Raw genomic sequence first — 13,580 nt, forward strand, 5'->3', positions numbered from 1 at the left:
TGTGCTTTATGTTTCTGAGCAATTCAGTGTCTTTGTTGTATGTCATCAGATATAGGGAAAATATAAATTTTGTCATATTGTGTATATATATATATATATATATATATATATATATATATATATATATATATATATATATATATATATATATATATATATATATATATATATATATATATATATATATATATATATATATATATCTCCTGTATTTCTCTTATACTCTGTAGACATCAAACCATGGTGCAGATGGTGTTGAGATTGGGGTCAAAGCGGACAACTTTCCCTTCAGCAGCTTTCGTGTTTGTACTGTACATCGGATTCTCAAAAGTTGCTTGTCCATTGTTGTTCTCGTGGACTGCACATCCCGTGTACTGCGCTTTATCGGTTTTTCTGTGTGGGGGGAAGGGGGGGGGGAAGAAAAGCAAGGCTGCATATTAGTATAGAAACACTATCCCAATTATCTCCCCTCCTTCCATTTCAATAAACATGTTGCCATTATGTTGGCGTGGACAGCTGCAGTAGGTAAATGAGGCTGAATGGTAATTACCGCTGAAAAGAGTCAGAGGATCCCGATGCCAGTTCAGTGGTAACTAACATAATGAGTGCAAAATTTGCATGCGGGCAGGCTTTACACGTGGATGTACTGCTCTGGAGGATAATCCCTCTAAATCAAGACAAAATCCATCCTTCTGTGCTCGGTACACACCATTTATACACGGCTGTGCACTTCTATGTGGAAATACAGCACATTACATATCATATCAAAGTGATACCAGTTCATCATCATGCGTAACTATACTTCTGTGTAATGTGGTTTGAGCGGTAACATGTTGACTAATGTTGCATCATGCTTTGAAGTCGTGCACAAGTCAGCGACTGTAACCAGAGAGGAAGCGTAATGCAGGAAAGCGTGTTCATCTGTCCTCACACACAGACTCTGACTGTTTGGAAAATGATAGAATGAGATTATTATGGGAAAGAATTAGGGCCACATTGGATTATTTTTGGAAACAAAATTTAAAAAGTCAAAATCTCAGAAAAATCTGCCAGATAGTCTGAAAAAAAAATGCCAGAATTGAAAAAAACAAAAAACAAAAACAAAAAATCAGAATTCTCACTATATTCTGACCGTAATCTCAGAATTAGAAGAGAAGAGAGAAAATTAAGAATTCTGAGATTATTTCTGAGAATAAAAGAAAAGAAAATTGAAAAAAAGCCATCATTCTGAGAAAATTATCACAATTGTGAGATTAAGGTCATTATTCTGAGAGAAAAAAAACAACAAAAAAACAGAATTTCGAGAAAGTAAGAGCCAATTGTAAAAAGTCAGAAGTCTGTTTTAATCTCAATTCTGAGAAAAAGTCAGAATTCTGACTTTAATCTCAGAAGTCAGGCTGTTTTTCCAAATTTTTTTACATTTGGCCCTAATCCTCTTCCATAGGCTATAGGCAGCTACAAAGCATGTGCTTGGGGCGAGTATGGACGACACCAGGATCGATGACTTACCTTTGTTTGTAGAGATAAAAACCAAGGCCTGCAAATATGAGGGCAAAGAAAGGCACGAGAATAGCAACAGCAACAGAACTGCTGTTGGTGGAGCCGTTGGTTTCAGGGTCAGGGAGGGTCACGTTCTCTCTCACACTCAAACCTGTTTAAAGAAAAAAAAAAAAAAAAAAAAAAAACATTTAGCAAAAATACTAATGAAAAATAAACAATGTACAATATAGAATGATTCTGTATTCTAGCAACACTGTTGGAAATGGAATGGAAAAAATAAAAATATACGTATCATTTATTGGTGACGACGACGATGATGATGATGATGATGATGAGGAAGATTATCGCAATGATGACAAGTCAGAGACACAGCAGCCGGTTGATAAAGACGACAGCTCTAATGATTGTAGCGATAGCGATCTGCGATTGCGATAATCTTTTTGAAGACAGTCATGAGATGATGACAGCGACATTAAGCACAGAGAAATGAAGGACGGTGATTTCTCCTCTGCAATATGACTGCGCTCGTTAATGGTTGACTGCAAATATGAGAGGCAGCACACTGGAAATGTTTCTTATACACCGTCAAATACTGAGCGAATAGGATTTGATTTCATGATTTGAGTGCGTTTCTTATTTTCTTTGCACCTTTACACAGATTTTAACCTTTACAGACTTAGTTACAACGTTATTCTTGTCAGACTATCTTACAATTCTGCAATGTGAACAATATGAAAATATCAGTCCTCTTCTGTCATTCTGATAATGCAAGTTCTCACAATAATATAACACAACATCTTGTAAAGGTCTTAAAAATAAAAAAAAAAAAAAAACCCCAGAAGAAAACCACTGGTAACAGTACTAAATTCATCAGAAAAGTTCCATACCAAGTCTCTGTAGTCCAAACTGTCCGTAGTCTTTACCCTGTATAAAGCCTTGGAATACGTAGCTGCCACCTTCTGGTTCAGCTGAAACCTGGAGGAAAATTACAAACACAGCAAAGGAGTCAGGAAACTGTTTTGTTTTGTTTGCAGTCTGCTGCTGCAATTGTTCCACTCTGCTTTATAAGAAAAAATAAAATAAAATGTGCAGTCACCTGTCACACGTTGTTATTTAGTAGGTTTTGGGCTTTTTTTTGTTTTTAAAGAGAACTTAAGCCTCACCAGGAGAAATGTTCTGCAGTGATACCAGTTCCCTTAGATGTCAGGTGTGTGACTAAGTTTTTCAGCAAGTAGTCAATGAACGTGTGAACGCTGAGCGTTCTCACACACTGCCTGGCGCATGTGATGTACAGCCAACATCAATACATGTAAATAAAAACAGACAATAAGCCAGGAAATTGCTATTCGGGCTTGTTGTCACAGTTTCTTGTGCACCAATTTTCTGTGCTGGCACGGCTAAGTAGAACTGGAGAGGAAATAAATGTAATGAGAAAGCACCATGTTGGTTCCACAGGGTTATTTCAATTCTTGAATATTCTGCTTCTCCCGCAGAATCCACAATAAACCAATAAATAAATAAATTAAAAGGCAATCACGGCTCATGGTTGTTTCTAAGATCAGTGGGCTAGCTGCTTCCAATTCCTATGTACACTCACAAATCCATCCATTGCCCAGGTCTCCGCAGTAATTCTGCTCAAGGAGCTGTGGGCCAGTGCTCTCATCTGGTAGAGCAGGAGTGTTAACCGAGCCTCCTGGCGCTTGTATACACCTACAAGATGGGGGAGACAAGGAGGCCAGAAGAGGAAATGTGTGAGCAAAAGAGATGAGGCAACAACAACAACCAGAATCTTTAATAAGAGGAAATAATGTTGTAGAGTTTAGAATAGAACTGAGGAAAGATGGAAGGAGAGAATCAACCGTTAAGTGGGCGTTTACAGTAGTCGGCGCACAATGATGGAACCGCTTCTTAGAACAGGAACTAGTTTAATTCCACACTCATGCATGATTGACAAGAGGCACCTTAAAACAAATGGAAGTGACACACGGAGGTATAGTGCGGGGAGGCGACGGCAGGAAGTATAAGATGGATGATTTATAGATGACTCACCCGAGAGCAGAAACTCCACACTACTGTCGCTTAAAGTTACATTGACTTTTCCCGTCGTAGCATTAAAGCTCGTGACTGTCAAAGACATCGGCTGTTTCTGGCCCTTGTAATCGTACGAACCCCTCCAGATGAAATCCGGGGAAAAAATGTCGTCAGGTACTAGAAACAAGAGGAAAAACAAGAAAAAGCATTAAAGGCATGCAAATGTAGAGGTCATTGTGCTTATTTTATTGGATGGTAATACTATATGAGTAAAGGTTTATATAATGTTCACATTAAATAACCAAACTAAAATCTGATCCTGTTTCTTTGTCTCAGTGTTTAACATTCTTTCTCTGGAAGTGAATAGTTAGACGCTGATAAAAAATCCCATCTTATTATAACACATTCATCTGCTGTTAATCGTCTTAACAGGTAATGTATATAATGTAATGTTTTTCTTGAATTGAATGGCACTACTGCTGCTGTAGCTTATCGCCAAATATGATACTGATGAGGCCAAATGTAGTCTTTTAGGGGGTAAATACTACTTACGCTCTATTTTATAGTTGAGTTTCATCACGAGCGTGGGAAAACGAATGTGATTTCACTGTTAGGAACGGTGATGGTGTCTCTGACTCATTCCGTGTAATTGTGCATCATATACTAAGTACCTTTACGGAACCAGATGGACATTGGACAGACATAAAAACCAGTTCTATGAGGTTAAACAGTTCATAAACAGTGAAGCTTTGGGATAAATGCATCAGTATTGCAGATTCTCTCTGCTGCTGTTAGACTGCACAACAACTGCTCCCATCTGACCAAAATGAAACTCCAGTGTCGTACAATAACCAGCATTCTTATTCATATCAGTGGAATATGTCATAATATGTGCATTTCAACAATGTGCACACTGTAAATATTAAGTTCATGTTCTGGTTTCTCACCGTCTCTACTGCATATATTATTCTATTTGTATTAGTGGAATGTTTTCATGTATATCCAGCGATGTTTAAATGCATGTTTTATTACTTTATCTTGTGACCGTCTTTGCCGCAGTAACACTGTAAACGTCCCCGTTTCCCTGGCATTAATGAATCTCATCTCACCTTAAGTGCACTGTCAGCATACTAATATGCTCATGAACGTGATGTTAACCTTTAGCATGTACTGCTTATAATGTTCACCCTGTTGCTTTCGAGTTTTAATGTAATAACATGATTTTCTAATTAGCGGCGAGTGCATCTGAGGCTAATGTATGTGTCAAACGGTTTTATTTTTTTGTTCTAGGTTGCAGTACAATGCTCGTTTATGCTCAACTCCGATGAAGAACCTCTAGGTACCTCAGTGTGTGAACGGCTACATCATAAGCTCATCACCTAGTTTCATGCATATATTACGGCACAATTTAAAAGTAATTACCTTGTTGACCTAATAATTAAAGAATAATTACAGTACGTGTATTAAGCGCTTATATTATGGTGATAATGACATTTAATTATCTTCTTTATGCAATTATTTTCTCTCAACTACTCAGGAGGACATTTAACAGAACATGTTTGATCATAAAACAAACACACACACTGCTAACTAACATCATTAAATAGTTTAAGGTACAGTATCATGACTGAGACTAAACACAATGATCACATGAATAAAGATTTAACCGCTGTAGATTAGACGGTTCAACACAAAGCACAGCATCCCCACAGAGCAGTGCTGCAGCTCCATCCCTGAGCAGAGTGCATGTTATGACAAACACAATTTCTACAATAAATAAATGTTTTCCTATCGCTGATATTCACGCTCGAGAACTGACAGATGCAGGACCACAAACTTCTGTGGCTAACAGCTTGTGCAAATTCAAAACTTACCATTTATTTTTGGGCTTGGTGTCCCCGGTACGGGTTTGACAGTTTTCTCATGTGATTTGGAACCGACTGCAGGAGAACATAAATATGTATGTCACAAAGATGTAGTGATACACAGCACATCTTAGCGGTTGGAGGATGTTGGCAAAAGTAAATACTGCTCAACTGTAACATGGTGCTTGCATTACACTTTCCCTCTCTATGTCAGGCTCTCTGGTGGCTCAGTTCCATCAAACTTTAACAAATCAACACATTGCTACAAAGTCTAATGCAAAAGGGAACAGGGATGTTTGTAAAAGAATATGAAAGAGTGACAGTGCGTTTACAGATATTACAGAAAAAAACAACGTTGAATTGTACTTGACTGATCATGTCGTAGTAATGTTTAAACATCCTTCATTCTGACAGTTTCATGTTCAGCCTCTTGTGAACAGCCTTCGTCTTGATAATTTCAACTTTCACTGCATCTCATTCTCCCCGACATCATCTCTATCATCTGCCCCCGCAGACCTCTGGCAACCACGTACCTCTGCAGACAGGCACCTTGCCAGTCCAGCTGCTGTCAGAGCGGCAGACACGATGCTCCGAACCCCCGGAGAGGAAATAACCTGGCTGACAGGTGTATACCAGGGTGTAACCGTAGGAGGGCAGGTCTAGACCCACGACGTCAGCATTGGCAGGGCTCCGTGGCTGCTTGCAGGAGTGAGCTGGAGAGCAAACAGAGGACAGACATGTTCATACAAACACTCTCAGCTACACACACACGGACCAATGAGCACACACTCGCACGGACACAGATAGACAGGAAGATAATTAAGCACTCAGGGGGAGATGAAGAGGTGAGAAAGGGTCAGTGGAAAAAAAAAAAGGGGAAAAAAAATGAAAGCACAATTGTTTTACAATTTTTTCGAGTACAGGGTCTTGGCTCTCTAATATATAATATGACACTTGGGGCCTTCAAGATACAACACTATTACATATTCTGTCATATACTATTACAGTACAATTATAATTTAGACTAAAATAAAAGAAATGTTTCCTGTTGGGTTAGGGTTACACACAAACACACACTTACACTTTGTTTGTTCGCACTTGAGCTAACTTTAAAGGGGACATATTTCTCCAAGTTAACCTAGTTCCCTGGTGTCCTAATGAATATGTCTGTGACATGCTTTGGTCAAAATACCATAAGGATGAAGCTCAACAGCAGTTCAATCACTCTGCCAAAACAGCCCTGTTCAGAACGCTTGGTTTAGTAGTATCTCTTTAGGTCCACCTTAAAAAATTAAAACAAACTTAAGGGACAGGAAATGACATCAGCCACAGAGGCTACTGGGAGCTAACAGCAGTTAGCATTTGGAAAAGTGATCATTTGCAGGCTCTAGCAGGCACATTGCTGTCATATACAGTATAACATGTATCCACTGGACAGATAAATCCTCTGAGGCTGGAAATGTGTGTAGGACTCTGCACTGCACTGTGGAGCCAAGAATAGAACTTTTCACGGACTTCCGATTTTCGGATACCGTTGCCCTCGCCAGCACTCTCGCATGTTTTACGGACAAAGCGGAGCTCCGCGAGACAACAATTCCAAGAATTTAGCGCATTGTGACGTCCCAGTGAGCGCGGAAGTCAACATCGCGTGTTTTATCTCCTGTACTTAGACTGAGGAGGACCACAAAAACATGAGTGAGTCATCTTTTTTCACACTTTCACACTGTCGACTGATAGGAGCTAATCTAAGTCCCAAATATAAGGATTTAAATGAATAAAAAGTAGATTTTGCATAATATGTCCCCTTTAACGAATAAGAAAATTTGAGGTGGTACCAAACAAGACCAAGCTTATTGTATAAACAGTGCTCGAGTGGTATTATAAATGATATGCGTTAGTATAAAACTGGCAAGTGATGTCTTGTGCGTGTAGGTTGCAATCCTACACTCTAAATACTACTAGTACTACATTACAGTGGTAAAAAGTACTCATTACTACACAGTATCAAGTCATATTACATGGCATTCTCTTCACTGCTACACCAACATCTTAGCTGTCTACAACATATCCATGAATCACTATTCGCCTCACACTAACCTACAATAACCTGACATTCACATCTGACCTGCAAAATGAAAAATAATACCAACTGCACTGTCACGGCTGAAAAGAACCACTTGTGCAACCAAGGTATGCAAAAAACAAAAGCTTCTCTGAAAGCGTAACACGTCAACCTCAGGGGCAGATGGGATATAACAGCAGGAGACCACTCTGGTTGCCACTCATGTCAGCGAAGAGCTGTAAACTGAGAAAACAGGTGACATGGGCTCACCGAAATTGGACAGAAGATTGGAAAAATGTTGTGGTGTGTGGGATATTTCCTTTACACACTTTGGGAGCATTAGCCGTTATTGAGCTCTGTCCTAACACCATATGATCATGTCCATGTGTTCATCACAGTGTACCCATCTTACTTGCACCATGTCACAACACACACCTAATCTCAGACTGGTTTCTTGAAACATGACAGCGAGTTCACAAGTAAATTCTACCGTCACCGGATTTCACATCAACAGAGCACATTATTTTGATGTGATGAAACAGGTGATTTGCATCATCAATGTGAAGCCAGCGAATCCACGCTCTGATGCTTTTTGGACCAAATATTTGGGGGAATGTTTCCAGCACCTTGTTGAATCTATGCCACAAAGAATTAAAAATGTGAATGTACAAACTGGAAGATGGCCACATGTGAGTCACAGAAACAAATCAGTCTTTCGTGGTGTGTTAATGATATTGGTGGCAATAGTGAAAGAGAGTGAAGACATGGAGACTGCAGAAAAAAAATAAAATAATAATAACACTTATTTCTAGGTACCTTTTCAAATCACTCAAGGTCACCTTACATGCAGAGTTAAAAATACTACAGACTAACAGTACAGGAAACTGCATAGAGCTGGGAACATTGCATCACTGAAGACATTGTTGTGTCTAGAAAGTACTGCAGCAGGTGGACCAAGACAAAGTTCAACTTATACTCAGCTATTCAAGGACTATAACAATGTAAAATATATTAAAAAGCCTGATGATGGAAAGCTCAAGGACGACAGTAAAGTAAACTATGTGCCACCCTTTGCTTTTTTTACTGACTCCATAAATCTAGCATCAATGGAATCTATTTACACTGTGAGACAGAAAGACGAAAAACTGCCTTGTGTTGTAGGCTGTAAGCGTGAAGGCCTAAACAAATAAACAGATAAATAACTAAATAAAGTCCCCTCAGTGCCCGAGCACAAGTTTGTGTGACCAATTTAAATGACAGACTGCCAGCACATGTCCAGCTTGGATGTAGAGTTTGTAGACCATGAATAGAGAAGACACTTACAAGGCCATGAATTGTTGTGTCACATCCCTCATCACGTTCTGTTGACATAGCCATGTTTACTTACACTTCAACCAGCAGAGGCAGGCTTCACTTGTGAGATTACACAAGCCCTCAAAAGACAATTTCTTTTTCTGGTGACACCTCAACCTGTAATACTCTTGGTTTGATGCTGGTGTCTGTGATAGAGATGGAGAATTAGTTAGGAGAGAACAGAGACGGACAGTCCTGCTGATGGATTTCTCTTTGAGTCAAGACGGCTTGCAGCTCCAGACTGCAAAAGCAGGTAATGGTCATTATGGCGTTTGAAATGTTGCCATGTTTTTCTCGTAGCTTTTAAGCTAATCTTGTTAGCATTTCACGCTTTAGACAATTACACAAGCAAATTGGAGGCAGCTGTAGAGAGCTCCGCATTAAGGAACCGACTTCAAAACAAGGTTCAGTTTGGCTGCTCACAATCTGCATCTACAGATTATTGCTGGTTAATATGTATGGTCAACTTCCTGAGATAGATATAATGCTTACTCACGTGAGTATTGGATTTTGTATGTTGTCGATGCAACACTGCAACTCTAAAGCACATTAAAATGACCTTGCAAGTACCTATTTTTCTTTTATTTAAACTAATAGAGAGATAATGTGATTAAGATCCAGCCACATTAAACAGACTTGTGCCAATTGCATATTACATTTATTGTGTTGGTAATCCCTCCAAAGCTTTTGCCTTTGCCAGCAGTTCAAGATTGGTGGGCTTTACTTTTAAATCCTTTTAAGTGGCTTCATAGTACCAGAAGACCATTTAATCATAGAGAAAGGTATTTTTGAGGATTTATGGCTCTGAGGGTGAAGACCAAGGTTAAAGAAGACCATACAGCCCTATAGCTCACTGGGTCTATATGCCCACATTTATCTCTCTCTCTCACACACACACACACACACACAGAATTGTGCAAAAGTCTCAAGGCACCACCAGCTTTAGTTGTGCATTCTGCAACATCTCCGTTTACCTCATACAACACAATATAATGCTCAAGCATGTCTTGAATAAACCAGGTGAAGCAGATACATTTATTATTGACTTGAAAAGTAGGACAAAAACAGGTTTTACTCAGAATATTAATTAGGGTTCCACTCAATATTTAAGAAAGCCAGGGTCATGCTATTGCTGAGGTGTAAGGATAGCTCACACTACATACTTGACAATTAAAAAAAATGTGCACTTAAATCTAAAAACGCAAACTTGAGACAAACCTGGCAAAGTAAAGGCACCTACTGAAGCGAGCTCATCAGGAGAGCTAAAGCCTAAAACTATTAAGTCTTTGAATGGAACAGAGGCCCAGACTGCCATTTCAAAAGGGTCTACATCGTGGGTAAAGCAAAGATTTTATGGCACCCACTGTGAAAGTAAATGCAGCTTTTTGTTTGACGATTTGCTGCGTCTCCAAATCCAAGGCTGTTGAAGAGCGGAACCTCTCAAAGGCCATTCATTAGGGATTAATGTACCACTTATAATACAAGAATAATCACAGCAACCAGAAGAAATCCCAAAGTGAAGTATTAAATGGCATCTGCCATAACAGTGTTGCCATTACATTTAGTTCACCTCTTCTTAAAAGGAAAATCTATTTTCACCGCTATAGTCTATTGACCCCACTGCTTCAATTTTGCGTCGATGTTGAGTTTTGTTGATTCACATTGTTTTGTGTCAACATGACAACCATTAACCAATTTACCCTCTTTCATTAAATACAACACAGTGACTCGTGGCCCCAGCATGTGCTACTCCTTATACAGCAGCAGTGAACCAAGATGCTTATGTTCTTGAAACTACAGTGGATGAATCTATGGCATCAAAATTACATCCATCCTTTTAGCCACTACTGTTTTATCCTCCACGAGGGTCGCTGGTGCCAATCCCACCTGACATAGGTCGGTGAAAGGCGGGGTCACACCCTGCACAGAACACCAGTCCATCACAGGGCCACATTTAGAGACAAACAACCATCCACTCTCACACCTACAGTCAATTTAGAGTGTCCAGTTTGCTTAAAGGTCCCATATTATATCCCATTTCTCCAAGTTAAACTAGTTCCCTGGTGTCCTAATTAACAAATGAAGGATGAAGCACCACCGCAGTTCAATCACCCTGCCAACACAGCCCTGTTCAGAACGCTCTGTTTAGTAGTATCTCTTAAGCCGTCATATTATAACATGTATCCACTGGACAGATAAATCCTCTGAGGCTGGAAGTTTGTGTAGGACTCTGTGCTGCACTGTGGAGCCAAGAATAGAACTTTTTGCGGACTTCCGGTTTTCAGATACCATTGCCCTCGCCAGCACTCTTGCATGTTTTATGGACAAAGCGGAGCTCTGCGAGACAGCAATTCCAGGAATTTGGCGCATTGTGACGTCCCAGTGAGTGCGGAAGTCAACATCACATCACATTTATCTCCTGTACTGAGGAGGACCACAAAAACATGAGGGAGTCATCTTTTTCACACTTTGCTGCCTGATAGGACCTGATAGGAGGATTTAAATTATTAAAAAAGTTGAATATGCATAACATGGGACCTTTAATCCTCAAATCTGCATGTTTTTGGACTGTGGGAGGAAACCGGAGAAAACCCATGCACATGAAGACAAAATTACTATGATTTAAATTATCTCAAAAAAGACTACCAGCGTTCAACAATATTTCTCTTTTTTCTAAAAAGTTCCAAGACAAAGTGTTTCACTCAACAGTCTTTGTGAAGACACTCTATAAGATCCGCTCAGTGTCAGACATCCATCTCCACAGAAGAATTTTCTCACCTGACACAGCCGTCAAACCTTTACCAGACAGAGGATGTCAATTTCCTCACTGGTAGTTTGCCAGTGTGTGGAGTTTGAGTGAGGCTTTTACCAATAACTCTACTGACTTAAATTTACTTTGATGGTTCTTTTATTTGGCGGGACCTGTCACAAAGACTGAAATAAAAGCCGTTGTAGAGGCAGGGCAATGCAAAAACTCTTGAATTATATCCTAGCACGTGTGTGTTGATGAGTTCAGCAGTTTGGGGATACAGGTGGAGCAGGAGCTGAGGAGCTGTTGGGCGACAGAAGGCCAGGCAGGAGTGCTTTCTAGATTTATTTCTGCTGTCAGTCGCTCAAATTAGCATTTTATAAAAAATAATGAATGACAATACGGCTATAAAAGACAGAGATTGGTTTCTGTGTTCAAAAGTTGAATGAAGATTTCACAAATCCACTAAAACTTATTGTCTACCGACGAACAACACATGCACTCAGACATATGCTGCTGAGTTGATGAGGCAAAGTGAACGATAAGTGTCTCTGCTTCCTCAGCTCAAAAGTGTCCAGGAAATTCATGTTGGTGTTGCATATTTGAATGTAAACAATTACACAATATAATATGAATCCCCTTATTGTCACACAGGCCATTAGGCTGAGTCTTTACTCTGTAAAATGCAGACTATAGTAAGATCTGAATTGGGATTTTTTTTCATGAAAAACATAATAACTTGAGATTCAGGATTATCACATCTTAGAAAAAGCACTTGGCTTGGACTGAACTGCACAGCCCCAGTTCGATGTTGGTCGACAGTTCGCGCAGTTCAAACAGAATGACAGTAATCATGGTCAACACCTCACTTTCAGAATGACTAGTATGGCAGATTGATTGAGGTGCAGGCTGCAATCTACTGGGCGGTCAAAGGTTATGGCAGGATTGACTGAAGGAGAGGAGAGAAGTAGCACTGGAAGACGGGATGAGTGGGGCGGGGGGGTGAGAAAAAAGAAAAGAGAGGGTCTGAGTTGCCAGTGATGCAGATAAACACTGACAGGATGCCAGAAGGGTTAGTGGAAAACAAAGACCGGGACAGTAATAGAGATAGTAAGAGAGCATGATGAATAAACACTCACGGATGCAGGTAGGTTGGATGCCGGTCCAGGTGAGATCAGGCAAACACAGCCGGGTGGTGGAGCCCTGCAGTAGGTGTCCCTGTTGGCACTGGAAGTCTACTCTGCTGCCCACCTGGCCACAAACAGACAGCACATAAAGTGGAGAGAGTCAATACACTGATGCAAATGCCAATAGGCTCCAAGCATCAAATCTAAAGAGCTTAGGAAAAATACTGCACACTAAAGTTTTTTCCCTTTTTTTAATGATTATCTGTAGTGTGTGGAGGCAGATGGAGATTATTCCTAGAGGCGATGGCCCATGTTTGTGTTCTCAACTGATGCAAAGACATTACAAAATAAGGAAGCTGACTTCCTTGTAAAATACGGAGCCAAACTGTTCGTCTGTTATTTAAATAAATGACTTTTATTTTCGGCTACCATCCCAGTCATGTGTTTAAAGACAGCAGACGCAGGATTTTCTTATTCAGCGGTGTCAAGATATTGGTTGAGTTGTTCAGTAATGCAGAAAAAATGCATTACTACAGCCATTGCAAGCAGTGATCCAAATAATAAGCTGCTTCTGCTTTCATTTGGGACAAATTTCATTTCTGATATTCTGCTGAACGTAGTGGAGAAATGTTTTTTTGTACTTAACTTGTATGTGACAATCTAAGAGTAACAGGGAGGATATAAAATGAAACGCACCTACTGAAAGCGTCTCAAGAGTGCCACAGAGCACACATTAATGGACATGATATCATTTTTCCACAATAGCGGATTCCAGCGTTGCTCCTATATTCCACATATGCTCCGACTGCTTACAGTGCACATTGCCATATATTTACATATGCACCATGTCTGTACACAGGCATTCAGATTGTTAGAGGAATTCAGCCGGTTTT

At 39.9% G+C, this 13,580-nt stretch overlaps 1 protein-coding gene across 1 annotated transcript in view; it reads right to left on the bottom strand.

Moving 5' to 3' along the window:
* Window positions 1–233: 233 nt before the first annotated feature.
* Window positions 234–13,580, bottom strand: part of LOC310929905 (CUB and sushi domain-containing protein 3-like) — a gene marked incomplete at both ends in the record, with an annotated part of 208,391 nt that continues 195,044 nt past the window's right edge. Inside the window, 8 exons of the mRNA XM_083892768.1 lie at window positions 234–393; window positions 1,510–1,651; window positions 2,388–2,475; window positions 3,098–3,210; window positions 3,550–3,708; window positions 5,406–5,471; window positions 5,930–6,109; window positions 12,700–12,811. Coding sequence (XP_083748894.1) covers window positions 234–393; window positions 1,510–1,651; window positions 2,388–2,475; window positions 3,098–3,210; window positions 3,550–3,708; window positions 5,406–5,471; window positions 5,930–6,109; window positions 12,700–12,811 — 1,020 coding nt within the window. The remainder of the gene's footprint in view (window positions 394–1,509; window positions 1,652–2,387; window positions 2,476–3,097; window positions 3,211–3,549; window positions 3,709–5,405; window positions 5,472–5,929; window positions 6,110–12,699; window positions 12,812–13,580) is intronic.

This window comes from Microchirus variegatus (genome assembly GCF_963457635.1).
Source record: "Microchirus variegatus genome assembly, chromosome: 1".
Taxonomy (NCBI): Eukaryota; Metazoa; Chordata; class Actinopteri; order Pleuronectiformes; family Soleidae; genus Microchirus; species Microchirus variegatus.